This window comes from Podarcis tiliguerta (assembly GCF_965153285.1).
Source record: "Podarcis tiliguerta genome assembly, chromosome: 5".
In the NCBI taxonomy this organism is placed as follows: domain Eukaryota; kingdom Metazoa; phylum Chordata; class Lepidosauria; order Squamata; family Lacertidae; genus Podarcis; species Podarcis tiliguerta.
This window is the reverse complement of record NC_139538.1, coordinates 48,674,134-48,690,415: the sequence shown is the minus strand read 5'-3', so window position 1 is coordinate 48,690,415 and position 16,282 is coordinate 48,674,134. Positions and strand designations below refer to the sequence as shown.

The 16,282-nt window shown below is 39.2% G+C and overlaps 1 protein-coding gene across 4 annotated transcripts in view; it reads right to left on the bottom strand.

Annotated features, from left to right (window-relative positions):
- The window catches only part of HABP2 (hyaluronan binding protein 2), a 30,980-nt gene extending 16,751 nt beyond the window's left edge, over positions 1–14,229 (bottom strand). For all 4 annotated transcript variants that reach the window (XM_083441064.1, XM_083441065.1, XM_083441067.1 and 1 more), the window contains exons 1-2: positions 14,080–14,229; positions 7,762–7,795 (exon numbers count right to left, since the gene is read on the bottom strand). In XM_083441064.1, coding sequence (XP_083297190.1) covers positions 7,762–7,795; positions 14,080–14,148 — 103 coding nt within the window. In that variant the 5' untranslated portion in view covers positions 14,149–14,229. The remainder of the gene's footprint in view (positions 1–7,761; positions 7,796–14,079) is intronic.
- Between the last annotated feature and the right edge of the window lie 2,053 nt (positions 14,230–16,282).

Genomic DNA, 16,282 nt, shown 5'->3' with positions numbered 1-16,282 from the left:
TCCTTGGAGAAAAGACAGAATATACATGTAATAAAAAAATAAATGCAATACATAAAGTCCAGGTGATTTATAAATTTTCTTCCCATCATCGCTGTAGGCTCAGGCCAGGTCATCGATACATCTTTAATTTATTTTACCTTTACAACAGAAGATGAGATTCAGAGAAAATGACATGTCCTAGGCTACAAAATGTGTTTTATGGCTGAGCAGGGTTCTGACCTTAAATCTTCCACACAGAGGTCATTATCCAGACTAATTATTTTGCTACTGAGACAATGTATCTAATTGCATCCCATAGGGAACAATGGAACTCCAGTTCAATTCTCACAATACTGAACATGAAGTCACATAAGCTCATTCTTACCGTGTCAGTTTTCTATGGCACATCCTTTGTTTGAATATTTGTCTTTATTATTTGATGAAAGCTAGTATATTTATCCTTTCTGGTGAATTCTTAATAACTAGAGCTCACATGAATGTGTTATAAATAGATAGCAGTTTTGAGAGCTTATAAAAAGAAAATACCAATCATACAGAATTAATGTGGCAATTTCAATTGTATCTTTGGAAGTGGGCTTTAGTCTTATGGTCATGTGAATGTGCATGCAGTTGCAAACACACTTGTGATGACTGAAGACATGGGCATTTACCAACCTGATCTGCTCAAAACAATGGTACTTTACCTCACACATAAAATATATATTTACAATTTTTATTTAAAATGGCATTTCAACAAAGAATGTGACATTTTGAAACCTCCATTTAAACAGCAATCTTATCCTAAATATTTATATCTGTATATTTTTTTAGTCTGCCTAGCACATGGCTGAAAGAACACAGTTCCATCATAGGGTGCAGTTCATATTCCATCCCAGTCTATGACAAAGCTTCTATTGGTTTTAGCACTTACATTTCAACTTTTAATGCTCATTTCTTTTCTTTACCTGCATTGTCTAGCCAGCTTATTTTTATCCCCCTCATAAGTTGAGACTACTCGCATACTCCTGCAAGGTCACTGCAACTTTGCTAATGGAATTTGGGCCAGGAGAAAGTATATACACTGCTTTAGGGTCCCAATCCCACTCAGGGACTGCCGAAATCACACTACTAGAATACATGTAGTACGATAAAGTACAGATAATTATTCCAGTCTTCGTAGCTGCATAAGAGAAGGGACACATTCACGAACAAAGGGAACAAGTGGGAGATTCTCCTTAGCTTTGATCATGGTGCCACATTTCCAATGCACAGAAACAGATCTTTGTTCATAGCCATGGCTCTCAGGATACCCATTGACAAACAGCTTTCAGAACAGCAAAGTGAAGATGGGACGGCAGTTCTTTCCATAGACTTTTCACAGAAGTAGTTGATTAAGACGGGTCATCCGCTCTTTCCGGCAGGTGTCACTGCAGTTTGTTGGAACCACCGGTGAGTTTCAAAGAGCAGGTATGGTAATGAGGAGAGCGAAAAAGCATACAGGGACACTTTTAAAAGCTCTCCCCTAGGGCTGGGCCGATGGCCTGGTGGATAGCGCTTTGCCTTGAACTGATTATCAACGGTATTATCTTAGTTTTCTCAACTCATTCATTCTGTTGCAGCCTTTATCTTTATTCTTCCTTTGCTTCTGATGAAAAAAAAATACTTTTTGTACAATGGATGCTTTATATTTCATATTAAAATAGTACTTTCTTTTTTTCTATGTGCCAACCCTGGTATCTTGACGGCAAAAAAAAGAAAAAAAAGTTTCACCTCATTTATCGTTATGTCAAGTCAAGACTTCTTTTCTTCGCTCATTATTTCACAAGAGTTGAGTCTTTGCAATATGAAAGTGCTGCAGGAGTGCACGCCGGGCGGAGGAATAAGGATCTCATTCCAAGATAAGGCCATTGTCTTCACTGAGCAAATAAACTTTAATGTGATACAATAGAAAAGCAGAGGAAACCAAAGGGAGACTTCAAGCTGACATCGCATGGGAGGATTTTCAAGAAGTTAGATTTTCCTCTGTTTATTTATTAAACTTCATCTAAGTAAAGGTGCCTTTGGCTCCACATGTACTTTTAACATCTGCATGTCATCCAGACATTCTACGGTACAGATGAAACAAACAGGACTTTTCCCCTTTTCTGAACAAAGGATCCATTTTTGGATCCTTTGAGGCCATCTTGATAGTTTCTCCCCCCTTGAGGACTTCTCCTTGATTATTATTATTTTTTGTCTAACTTGCGCTTCTTAGTTCCTGATGAAATGTTGGGTGACATCATTTGAGCCAGCTGCATGATAGCACCAGCCATTCAGAACTTCTATTTCAGTATGTTTCACACAGTTGTTGGTCTTTCTTTGTTCCTCTTTCTGTGAACATTTCTATTTGGATCATTTTGTTCAGTAATTGCTAATGAAAATTCAACCCACAAAGCTGGCAGAAGCAGAGAGAAGTTTATATCTGGGTTCAGACCATTTCAGTCAGCTAATTTTGACAGGAACAATCTGCTGTGTCTGCTTAATCTAGTTCTAAATCTATGATTACGCACATAGGGGAGTCATTAATCATTCCAATAGGAAGCCCATGAATAGATATCATGAACAGACATTAGAAATGAATAGCATGTACTTATAAGATAATACAGCATATGTAACTTGCCAATATAGGTGTGAGGTGTATTTTTTTAAAAGCGACAAGTGAAGCCCATTTGAACATTGGTAGTAACTGGCTCCCAGATATGGACTTTAATCTTCAACAGTGACAGAAAGGTAACTGAGTCAATATTTGAGACTCCCAATGAGTTTTGAATAAAACTCCTTCTTCAGGGTTGATAATTATCATCAAAACAAATCTTTTCTTTGAGCAGGTAAATTTTAATGAAAGTCATTTTTGATTCATTCATTTTTGATACACCCTCTTACATTATTTCATACATTAAAAAACTACATAAGTAGGGCTCCAAGCTTTCTGCTCCAAGCCCTACAGTTTTCTTCTTCTTCTGTTTAACTGTGAATTTTGAAGTGAAAGTAGTCAAGTGGCCATACCATTTGTTTGCTAGCCTGGATGTGGCCTGATAATCTATTTTAGGTTACAGAATGGCCACCCAACACTTCACCTGATGGGACTGGAGGTTCCCACTTTTTACAGAGTCATGCACTTGGACTGAGGTTACTCCTGAGGCATATCTCAGACATTTGTTAGCTTCTAGTGCTCCTCTCTTTATCTTTATATGGTAAAAATGTACAGAGAATACTATAATATAATCTTGCCTCCTCCCCACCCAGCAATTTTCTTGGAAGTAGGTGATCCTATAACTAATCCTCTTACAGTCAGCAATGTTTCAAAACATTTAGGTTCACTGGGTGAGTTTTAACTTGCAGAATGACACCAGTCTATGGTATATGAGTCCAGGGATCCTATATGCTAATAGGAAACATGTTCTCTAAGTGTGGATCCCTACATAGCCAAAACAGCAGTAGACGTACAAAAGAGAGGGGCACCCACAGGCTTGGGAGAACACTAAAGGTAGAAGAAGTACAAAAAACATTTAGAAAAGTTATGTCAGGATAGATTCCCAAAGCAGCCCAGTGAAGAATGAGCATGTTGAGTGGATACAGAATGCTGGCTGACTGGTGGGGTGGGTGGAGAAAATGGAGGACGGAAAATGAAATTGAGTATCCTGCAAACGAGCGCGGCCGGCACCATGAATAGGAGCACTTTGATATGTTAATATTTTCAACAAGTCCCTCTTGTGTATTTTAATTACTAATCTTTAGAGAGATAGGAAAAGCTGAAATAGAGCAGACCTCATAAAAAAACACACAAAAAAAGTTTTAAAATACTTATGTCTCTATGTCTAGCGCTACACTGATGGCACTATGCTGAGCTGATTCTAAAACATAAAAAATGGATAGGATTCAGATATACACATGACAGAACAACAGTTCTCCAGAGATGGGGTGAAATACAACATTTTCATGGGGAAGAAGATTCCTTTTTCACATTGTTCCTAGGAAATGTAAGGATTAGCTTCTAACCCAATTCACTTCAAGGAGCCTGAACTAATTTAAAATGCCAATTTAGGAGCAGCCAATCTCACCAGACTTCCACAGTCAGGTAGGAAATAACAATACTATCTTTAAAGCTAGAAATTCATTTAAGGTGTTAATAATGGGTATAACTTTATAAGATTAAAAACAGTATACTTGCCTAATTTACCACTTTACTATCGAAGGTACAGATGGGTATTAAGATAAGGGAAGAGTATATATCTGGGCAAACAATGTCCATTTGCATTTAACAAGCAAAGTTTTTGTCCACATTGTCCGGAATCAATTCAGGAGCCAGCTGTATCAGTTGCACATCTCTAATATGCATGATGAACCTATGAATTTGTTGTGAAATATAGGTTCATTATTATGGCAACTGTTTACACATGGCAGTATCACATGAAAGTCATTGGTTCTGTGTAGCATCCACGAATGTGCTCACAAATGAGTAGATGATTTCACCATGGCAGTTAAACTTTCCTCTTGGAACATTTTCATTGGTATGGCAAGAAAAAACTGCTTCCCTTATCCATTTGATGAGCTTCTGAACAAAACTGCCTTGCTTTGTGATATCAGGCACCATATACAGTGGTACCTCGGTTTTCCAGCGTCTCGGAAGCATAATGTTTTGGTTTTCACTGAAATCCCGGAAGTGAATGATTCCATTTTTGAACGCGCCTCAGAAGTCGAACGGCTTCCGAGACATGTTTCTCAATTTTCTCAGTTGCATTTGCTGACCGCCCATTGCGCTTTGGTTGTCAAATGTTTCAGAAGTCGAATGGTCTTCTGGAGTGGATTACGTTTGACAACCAAGGTACCACTGTAGAATGACTACAGTAGCTTCCACATGACAGCCATAAAACGTAAACCAGCCCTGAGTCAAACTGCAGAAGGATTAGGTTTCAATAAGGATTCTTTTGGACAGGAAGAACTTGAATGTGTGAATCATATAATTCCTCAAGATGATAACGTTCCCTCATGTTTTTAGCATAAAGTGATTGGTGGAAATTGCAACCTGATTCTTAAGCTATACGATTACAAAGGTGGGTCCTGCTTAGTAGTTTTACCTCAGGCAGCAGTGATAAATATGAATCAATAGACAGCATGGTGGAATGCTGACACTCACCTGACCTTTGGTTTATTGCACCACTGCTACTTCCTGGGAGGTTTAGAAGGAGGAGTGAGATGGCAGTGAGGTCAGTATATTGCAAATGTAATGGCAGGAGCACCAGATTGGCTCAACTGTTTCTGTCTCCCCCTCTCCCCCTACCTTCCGGTAAGCAGCAGCAACACAGTGGCATCCCACTGTATTGTTTGCTAATGATAGGAATACTGTTCCTTCTTCATAGTTGTCTTCTCCTTCCCCTTTACAGGGACATCTCCTTATATTTTACCTCTTTCAAATGACCTTGAGAATGTCTCAGTGTAGTATAATATGCACACTACTTAATAGCGTTTCACTCCAGTTCTGACCATGTCTATTCAAATGTAAATCTGTTTTTTAAAAATGGATTTACTCCACAGTGTGTGCAGGATTGCAACCTCAGTTCCTTGGTTTTTCCCTTTGGCATAAATTCTGTTGCCAAGCTAGGGTTTTATTGTGAAAAATAAAAATCCTCTTTTTACTGATAGGTGAAATTGACCTTCACACATGAAGGCAAATTGGAATACATTCCATGAAACATTTTTTATTACTCCTCTTCTCTAGTTCCTCAGTACTAAATAACTTTGTGGATCTAATATCTTTTATTTAAGAAGTGTGTCTGTTCCATTCATTTAAATTATTCATAACAAGCCATTGGTTTTGTAAAGTAAAAGCAACATTTTTTTTTTTAAAAAAAAATATCTAAGCACATAATTAACACTCAAATTCTGATACATTGGCTTATTTTAACATATTACAGAATCACAGCCTTCATTCTCTGTAAATGCAGAAAAATCTTAACACACTTAAAGATGCAGTGATTTGACATTTGTCACTGAAATGTGACTATTACACAAAATTAAATGAGACATCCTACATGTATTTTCAAAGCATAACTTTCTTCTGTGTAGTACAAAAAAGACCCTCCTCTCTGTTACTGTAGTTGATAGGCAGAGATTGACTTTAAAAGCTTGAAATTAGCTTTGAGGACTTGGACGATCTTTTAAACTGCTTATACTTTCATCTGCATTTTTGTATGTTGTTTGAGCTGTGAATCAATTAGTGAATTTCTGATCAATACTCTCTGATTCATTCATTTATAGAGACCCTGTTCCAGAGAAAAGAACCACTCTACCATAGAGAACTGCTGTTATATCTCTGAACCGTCCCAATGAAGCCTGTGTGCCACCTTGGAGTTCCTTTATTTACTAAGTCCTCATGAAAATTCACCAGCTTTTTAGCACAAATGTATCCTGATAGACCCATTTTTGCAAAGCAATGTCCCCCTAAATACAATGCATTTGTGCATATTATTTTCACTAATATATGCTTTTTGATGCTTATTTTACCCTACTGTTTGCATTTTTGTACACATTATTTGATTGGACAATTGCATTGCAAAATTCGGAGTGTGAATTTTGAAGGATTTCAGTTATTGTATCGTTTTGAATTACTTAGGTTTGCCTTTAAATAGTAACTGAGTGGAATTTCTTCTCCATCCCTAGTCCTAGAAGTTGGACTGTTTATTTCTAAGGTTAGTAAAGGTCTCCAGCTGTACAAAGTTGTACCATTTTGTATATAATATAGTTTTCAAAAAGTACAAGATGACAAATAGAAAATGATGGCCCAACATTATATTTTAATGTGTCATTCCAAAATAATGTAAAGATTGATGCTTTCTGTATAAACATATTTTTCATAGTATGTGAAGGGCACCTCAGAGAAATATTACATCGTTTTTGACATAAATTTATTCCAAACTCTGTAAACTTTAATACAGGAAGTAAAGCAGATCACTTTCCATAACATGTAATACACATTTTATCTGCTATTAATTCATTACTGCTTTTGTGTCAGACTTACCAACCACCAGAATATAATGTTCAGTATTCTCCTATGCATGTCTACTCAGAAGTATGCAGTATTGAACTCAATGGGACTGACTTCCGAGTAGACATTTATTTACTTATTCCCATTTAGGAATCATTTCCTGTGAAACATCTCAAAGTAATTGAACAATAGAAACATCAGTAATAGAAATATATGTAAAACAATTTGATATATAAAAAACAAATTCAAACAATTTCCTATAAAGACAATTTCAAACCCAACAGGTTATATTCAGTGCTGCTGTTCTGCTAGTGCAGCAGATTTCTGTCTGTGAAACCAAACTTTCCCCTCCTTCTTTCCCCTACAGAGCTTACTGCCCCAACCCCCAAAATCTGTTCCAGAGGACTGAAGGATCCTCCAGAGCAGATTTTGAGGGCACCTGAGAAAGGAGAGAGGGGGAAATCGCACTGCGTTGCACTGGATGCAACCCAGAGCAAATACAGTCTAGAATAAAAAAATCTCCACTTAAAAGAGCAGTTGAAAAAGGACAAGCATAGGATTGTGCTGTTAATTTTCCACACTGCCAGCAAAAGTTTCAAGTCTTATTCCACCAGAATCAGTGGATTTGCTAAGCTGCTTAAATCAAACCTTCAATTATGCTTCTTGCTCAGTTAAGTTATAGCCTCCTTAGCTATATGATAGTGCACATGTTCTGAAGTATTTCCCACAAAGGAAAAAGAAGAAGTTGTATTGCTTACCAGCTTGCTGGTCAAATGACAGGATATAAGAAAGCTGCAAGAGAAGAAGAAAAATGGACATGTATGAAGCCAACTAAGTCAGATTTTAGGCACTGCCTGGGAAGTCCTTTTAATAAAGCTGCTCCATTTGGAAATTGGATTATCCTAAACCCTTCCTTGTTACTCAAAGCAAATGCATTTGAACAATACAGATGGTAATATTGTGCAGTTTTCAAGGACGAAGTTGCACATTTATTTATTTAAAATCGTCTCTATGCAGCTTTCTCTTAACAATTTTAAAAGCAGCTCACAAACTCAACAAATGCTTTATGTTTTGTGGAGAATCTCTGCTGGACAATGGATAGATCATTTCAGAGGGGAGAAGAAAGATAGATTTAGAGTTCTAGGACTCCACTTCTCTGAAATGCTTTATAGTCCTTCCCATAAATCCTATTTACTAATAGTGAACTCATTCTTTGAGTGCTGATTAATTCAAAATGACACTATCCACAAACAAGGGGAAAGTATCAGCACTAGATCTGGGGAGAACTGCTTAGCCAGGTATAATAAATGCATACACAAATGAAATAAATGCAATAAATAAATAAATACACAAAGGCAATAAATAAATACACAAATGCAACTTTAAGGAAAACACCTTAAGGAGGGGAAGAGCCACTGCCAGATAACTACAGTTTCTAGGGGGCCTTATGAGAAGAAATAACTATTGGGCTTGTTTTACTCTGTGTTATAGTAAAGGTAAAGGGACCCCTGACCATTAGGTCCAGTCATGACCGACTCTGGGGTTGCGGCTCTTATCTCGCTTTATTGGCCGAAGGAGCTGGCGTACAGCTTCCGGGTCATGTGGCCAGCATGACTAAGCCACTTCTGGCGAGCCAGAGCAGCGCACAGAACCGCCATTTACCTTCCCGCCAGAATGGTACCTATTTATCTACTTGCACTTTGACCTGCTTTCGAACTGCTAAGTGGGCAGGTGCTGGGACCGAGCAACAGGAGCTCACCCTGTCGCGGGGATTCAAACCACCAACCTTCTGATCGGCAAGCCCTATAGGCTCTGTGATTTAGACCACAGCACCACCCGAGTCCATGTTAAAGCCACCTAGAATGCTTAACTGCGCAAGTTAAGACACCCACCACTTGCTTGCTACTCTTGTATATAAATTCAGCATGCTCCTGAATATATATAACCAGTATTTTACTATTGAACTACAAGCTAGTACATATGCCACCATTTAAAGCCTGCAATCTTTCATTTGCTTGTCCATTTCTTTTTTGCTTGTTATGTTCTACGTAGCCAGAAGAGGGAGGGCTTGTCTTTCAAAGTTTGAAAGGAAACCGAAAAATAGGTACTGATACTGTATTTCACAAAACCAATTGTTTCTGCTATCCAGCGTAGCTAGATACTGCATTTTTATTTAGCGACAAATATACTAAATACCATAATTGTGTATAATTTTGTATAATATACATGCTAATTCTGTAATCAGCTGAGACAATATTCATTTTGAAGTTTGAGAGACTTTCGGGAGCTTTATTTTAATGCACTATTTCAGGAAACCAATGACAAAAACACTTAATTCAAAAATGCAAGAAACAACTGTTTTTAGAATCATTTTGAGATTCCTGAGCCTATATTAATATATTGGAATTTTATTTGAAAAATGATTGCAGTTCAAAATGTCAAAACTTGGAATTATCTTAATTTCACCTGACAACATGCGGGACGTTTTCCAAAGTACAGTGCTGCTCAGGTAAAAGAAGCCAAAGATTACAGAGAATAATTTGTACCCTAGAGAGTTTAAAAGAGCCTGGAGGACACAGGTAATGAAAAATAATAATACTCTGAGCGCCTGGAATTTGGTGCTATTTCATTCATTCATTCAGTATATTTCTATATTACTCCTCAATTCTAAAAATGTGCAAGGTGGCTAATGGGCCCCCTAAGGCTGGAATGGGTGTGACATAGAGACTCAAGGTGCCTCTGACCTCTAAGGTTGCACAAACACCATGCAGATTCCTGCCTCCCCCCCCCCAAAAAAAATATCATGGGAATTGTAGTTTACAACTCACAGGGCTAGAGTTCTCAGCACACTTAAACTACAGTTCCCAGGATTCTTGGGCTAGGTGTGCTTTAAATGTGCATTAAATGTACAGTGGATGTACAGCCTTAGAGTGCTGCTTGCCCAGTTAGATTATGGCTACGCTGGTAGAAAATTGGTCTCTTTGCTTGTTTTGGGGTCCTGGTAAATGCTCAAGTTTTCCATGTTCTGGATCAGGCCATAATATAGAATGAAAACAGCAAAATTAAGAGTTGTGTGCTGTAACACATTCACCTGTAGACATGCAATCAAATTCCCCTAGTATAGGTCATTTCAGTCTGGAACTACGGTGGTACCTGGGGTTAAGAAATAGTACCTGGGGTTAAGAACTTTGCTTCAGGATGAGAACAGAAATTGTGCGGTGGCAGCACAGTGGCGGCAGGAGGCCCCATTAGCTAAAGTGGTACCTCAGGTGAAGAACAGTTTCAGGTTAAGAACGGACCTCCAGAACGAATTAAGTTCTTAACCCGAGGTGCCACTGTATAAGAGATGAAACCCGAAAAGTGCTTAAAAGTCTGCTATACAAAGCAAAGAGAAAATGTATTTTCATAGCAACCGAGGAAAAGAAAAATGGAAGTAAGTTTCACCACAAATATTTCCAACCTTTTCATATTTATAAACTGCTTAAATAAAAACAACATTTCCACAGCACTGGGGAACAATAAGAGAGAATGGCAAAACTGTAGGTATTTCCAGAGGGACAGCCATGTTGGTCCTCCCCCCCCCCCCCGGCTGTTGGCATTAAAATAAAACTTGCTTTGTCATTCAGATACAAGTTCCTACCCACAGAAGTGGCTTAGCAGATGGGGGGGGGGGAGCGCTGCTATACCAGCTTCCCAGAAGGTGTGTTGCTCTTGCTTACGGGGAGGTAGCAAGGAAGTTGCCATGGTGCAAACACACTGGCAGGGCCATTCCAGGGTTCTTGCTGGTGCCTTTGCACCATGCTAGCCTCCCTGCTGCCTCCCCTTCCTTTAAGCAGCAGTGTTAGGAAGCTAGCATAGCAATTATACTCCACCCCTTGAGTCACTTCTGCCTGCCTAATATACATAATTCTTAACACATTATTTCATTGGAGAACTGCATTACAAAATTCAGAAAAGTGTGGTGGTTGGTTTTGTTTTTTTTAAGCCATACAATGACATTCTAAACAGAGTTTCAAAGGATAGTTGGTTTTTCTTCAGGTATTGTTTCAGGGACTGAAAATTAGGTAAAATCAAAATACAACAAAATTTCACCACCAGCCCCCTTCATGTGAATGAGGCAGATGAGATGCTGCAGTAACATTACAGTGTAGCCTTGAGCACAGAAGCACCTTTTTCCTGCTTTGCTCAACAATTTTAAGGCTTAGAGACTTACTTTGGGGGTGACAAAGAAGCTGAAGAATCAGAAAATTACATAAAAATATTGTAGAATTTAAAATAGAGTGAAACATTTATTTTTTTAAAAAAATATCCTGTAAGTAGTAGCACCTCCAGGATCTCTCTCACACCCTATCCCAAAGTCAGACCATTTAATTTCATTTTACGTCAATAATTTACACCCTTTTGCACCATTTTAGCTGAGGTTGCGTACTTGGTCCCTTTGACAGGGCAGATTTCATTTAGACAGGGACAGCAAAGCCTGTTGGGTTACAGCTCAAGAGGCAGGCCTTCCGTTGAGCCTGACACAAGATTTCTGCATCATCAAACCTTTTGCTATCTGTGCTGAGAATGCAGGTTATGCAGCTCGACTTAAAGCTTATGGAAGCCCATTAAGACTCTTTAGCTGTAAGGGAACTCTCATGCTTCAGGGCATATGCTGATTGCCTTCAGGGGTCAGAAAGAATTTTTCCCTCTATAAGAGATCAGTGCAACATTTGCTAATGCATCTAGCTAAGACATTTTGCAATCCTGTAGCTTCAGGCAGACCCAGACCCATCCTGTAAAAAGAGCATATTGGGTTTCCTTGATCAATGAACAATGCTGAATTGGCAACTTGCTTCCCCCCTCCAGAGACTAATAGGTTACAATGCAGCAGAACAGAAGACATTTTCTCGCATGCACAGAACAGATGCCTGGCGATCGTTTTTAAAGAGCAAACTCCTTTTGTAAATGTTTGCAGCCAACTCTTAAGCAGTTCTACTCAGAAGTAAGTTCTAAGTTCAGGGCTTAGTTCCTAATAAGTATACACAATGCCAATTGTGTGCAGGCTAAACATGTGTCTGTCACGTTCACATAGCAAGTTTGTGTGTGTGCATGTCTATACTTAACAGAAAAGAAAGCATGTAAGGAAAGGAGCAAAACCTGCCCCCCTTTCCTCTGCTGTACCTCATTGCACCAGCTTTCAGGCTTTTTCTACATGCTTGCAACACCACCTCTAGTGTCAGAGCCAAGCTGGCCAAAAGCTGGTTAAAAGCAGAGAAACAAGAGAGGAGATGGTTCTAGATTCTGCTCTCCTCCACACTTCTTATTGTGTAAAGAGTTAAATTCCCACTGCTGCTTTCTATCTGCTACATTCCCCACACATTTGGCTTGGTCCTGAGAAAACTTGACACTGTTAATGCCCTGTGTGTACTATAACCTTTAACCCCAGGACTTAAACCTATGACTTTTCTTGTATTAAATGTTATGAACTGCTGGTACTGTCAAATACATTCAGGCTATATACTTCGGAAATTCAGTAATGGCAACATCAATATGATTTAGTCAGTGACTGCATTCTCTTGGAGGAGTAGTTGGGTGGGGCTGAAACTGGGTGGATCAAATGCAACACCCTCTTCCCTCCAATCTCCCTATCCAACCACCACCCATTAAGTCAAACACCTATTCTCTCTTTCCCATGCTTTCAGGCACAAACACACAGAATATATACACACTGTTGAGATTTCCATTCCACCTTAAGGAGCAGACATGGAACTGTTGCGTGTCACATGTCTGTTTACATTCCAGCACAGTATGCTGGGAACTTCCGTTGTGTGTATAGCTTTTGCTTCTCTCTCTCTCTCCCCCCCTCTCTCTGAGAAGACAAAGAGAGACGACATTTTTTTTGGTCCTGATTTATGATTAATAAATCCGTAGTTGTAGTATGCTTCCACAAGCCTCACACCTATTCTGTGTGTGCAGTTCGCTCTGCTGAGATAGTGTGCCCTGGCTTTGAAACCCGGGTCGCTGATGTACATCTGAGCAGAGGCTGATGGGTCTTTGCAGTGGGACAGCTGGAAGGAGATGAGTCAGCTGGGGCTAGCCAGCTGGTCTTGCGACCCTCTGCATGATGACATACACACACACACACACACACACACACACAAACAAACAAAATGACCCAATTCACCTATCATCCATTCATTTTCTCTCTCATTCCCCTCCTCTCTTACATGCACCCCTAAGTCAACCTGCCCACACAGTCATTGTTTACTGCCTTCTAGACGGAACTTTCAATGCAACCCTACCCAGAACATGTCACACACCTACTCCTAGATCACAAGGTCCCCCAGCACACAACACATTTCATAACTGAATTACATTGGCAACAGATGTTTTCTCACATCTTATTTGGAAAGGGCCTCCATGGCCAAGAATATAGTCAGCTTACAACATATTTGCCATCAAGTGATCACAACACATTCCCGGCAGGATTTATTCCAAGAAGTTCATATTACATTAATTACAATGAAACACCATGTTTTATTAAAAACTATCCCGCTGCATATTCTGCTGTGCTCTTTCTCTGTGATTACTTTGCATTTTAGCAACATTAATTGATTTTCAGTAAGAAAAACCTATATTTCCATGAAGTTGAATTCCAGACAGTGGTTGGTCAACTTTTTGGACAGGAGTGAACAAAATTCTGTAAGACGCACCTTGTAAAGCAAGTAGCAACCCACAATTTGTATAAATTATTGTAGGTGACATTCACAGATACAGATTTTGTTTTGAGGAAGAAAGAAAAACAATCATGGAAGAAGCAGGAACAGAAAATGCCAAAGCTGGAAAATGTGTTTACTAATTTTACATTTTTCAAGTGCTGTGTCCCTTTTCCAACCTTTTCCATGTTTCCACTAGATTAGGAACATATTTTCCCAATGATGTTCTGATAAATGTTAAATGTTAAATCCATAAAATTCTGCTATGTATTTTCCTTGGTTGCTGATCTAAGGCTCAGCTTTATGAGCAGTCTGATATTCTTCCGACATGAATTCATCAATCCATATTAAATAAGTTCTTTAAATAGGTATACTTACACAAACAGTTGCTCTTCCAACAAAGACAATGAGGGGAAGAATCGACAGACAGACAAAAGAGTTAACCATCCTTATTTTCACAAGGCTTTCCCCCCCTTTTTGTGAACAAGCTTTTCGTTCTTTCCAATTCCCCCCCTGTTAAGTCAATCTAAATAGTTAGAGAACAGGTTTACGCATTGCAAATTATTAACTACGTTTTCCATTTTGATTATCCTGATCCAAGAAGTACTATTGCTAGAGAGTTTCCCAATCTGAGCTTTCTCTATGGCATATATTAAGGGACACTGCAGCTGTTTATTTATCAACCTTTATTCTTTTTCATCTGGATTTATCACAAGTTTCAGTCATCTGACTCCTACAGTGGGAGATGTAGCAGGTCCACAGTAAGATCTAAGAGTTGCTTCAAGTCTTCATTTTTCTTTGGGGAGCTAAATGCCCTTGCTGTCTAAGGTCGTAACCCAACCAAAATTAAGCACATATTTTATTAAGTTATTGTTTTTAAGGCTGCAATCCTACAGCCAGCTGATATAACGAAGAAACATTATTTAATATTTCTATTTATAACTCAACCTTCACAAAATGGCCCCAGGATGGAGCACATACACCATCAAAACAACCATTAAGACATTATTCCAAAATAAAAAGAAATGGGATAAGTGCAGCTCTGCTGGCAGAGAGGAAAATCCAAGTTTAGGATGACAGCTACACTGCCAGAGTGTCCCCCACCACACCCAAATGCCTGAAAAGAACTCTGCAAGTATACATGTCCCTCTGCTGGTAGTGGGCATACTGGGGCATTCCAGGGAAGTGGGTATGTCAGGTGTGGTGGCAGATCCACCAGATCTAACTCCCTTCCCAATTTCCTGGTATACTCATAAAATTGGCCTAGAACTCATTAACACCCACCCCCCACCGCCCCAAAGTCAATGGGAAGAGAAATGAAAAATCCCATTCACCCTGCCCTGGCTGCTGCAAGTTGACAGACTGATAGGCATGGTGATTCTCCACCACAGAATCTCTCTCCGTCTTCTCATCTCTGCCCCTCATTTAGGGTTGCTTTGCCCAGCATTCACAACCTACCTTTCTGTTTAGATTAAACTTTCAAAGCTGCATTGCCATACCTACCAAGGTACCAGGGATGAAACCCCTTTGAACACAATGAGACTTCTGAGTAGATGCATTGAATGATGCACCAGTGAGGGGATGCGTTGATGTATATGGCCAAGATAAGAGCAAAGGAGTTAGCATTGACTGGGCCAGTCCCCAGTTGTTTTTGTTTATTGTATTACACTTATCTTTCTCCAACTGATAGGAATTTCATGGCAGATTGTACAGAGGCACAACACTCCCATCCCTCCTGTGAAGAAAAAATTGCTGCATAAGATGGACAGGTTGAACAAGTACAGTTTAGCAGAGGCATTTCTTATAGGCCATCTAAAGCTTAACAAGTCTCTTCTAAACTGCTTTCCAACTTGCCCTAGCAATCTCCCCTGCCACTACGGTCTAACATCCAGAGAAATACCAAAGATTCCAGGAGCAGTCAAAATGGCTGACAGTGTTGAGGCCACTGGGACAGAGTGGTAGGGAAGCTCTCTTTCAGGGATGTTTGTCCACATTGTCTCACTGTGAAGAACGAACCCCCCAAATCAGCTACTGAAGAACTCATATTTCCCAGAATATATTATGTGAAGCACTGTCAGAGAATGAAGTAATTCTTCTGTAATGTTACGATTCTTGAAACATCCTGATTCAGGCACCGTCAGAGACAGGACACTGGACCATTATGTCAATCCAGTATGGCTATACTTATGTTCCTGTATTAATCCATGCAGGTCTTAGCACACACGCTCTTGTGGAGGTGCTCACTGCCAAACAGTGTTTGCTGTCTTACAAAAGTTTCCATAAATAAGGTAACTTTCTCTAGCTAGAAAGACAGGAAGATGAAAGGAATGTAATAAAGCGCAGCTTTATGTAATCTGTCCTTGACAAAGATGAGGTGCACTGAATTTTAATAAAGCCCTGATTCATCAAATCTCAAACAGAATTAAAGTGTGGACTGGATCCTAATAACAACATGCTTTAAACCCATGAAAGATAAATTAAAGGATGCAAAACTGCTATTGACAAACATTGATTATATGTACTTTGAAGGACTTTGAAGTTGTGCCAGATGCATCTTGTCAGCCTCCTAAGTTTTCTTTTA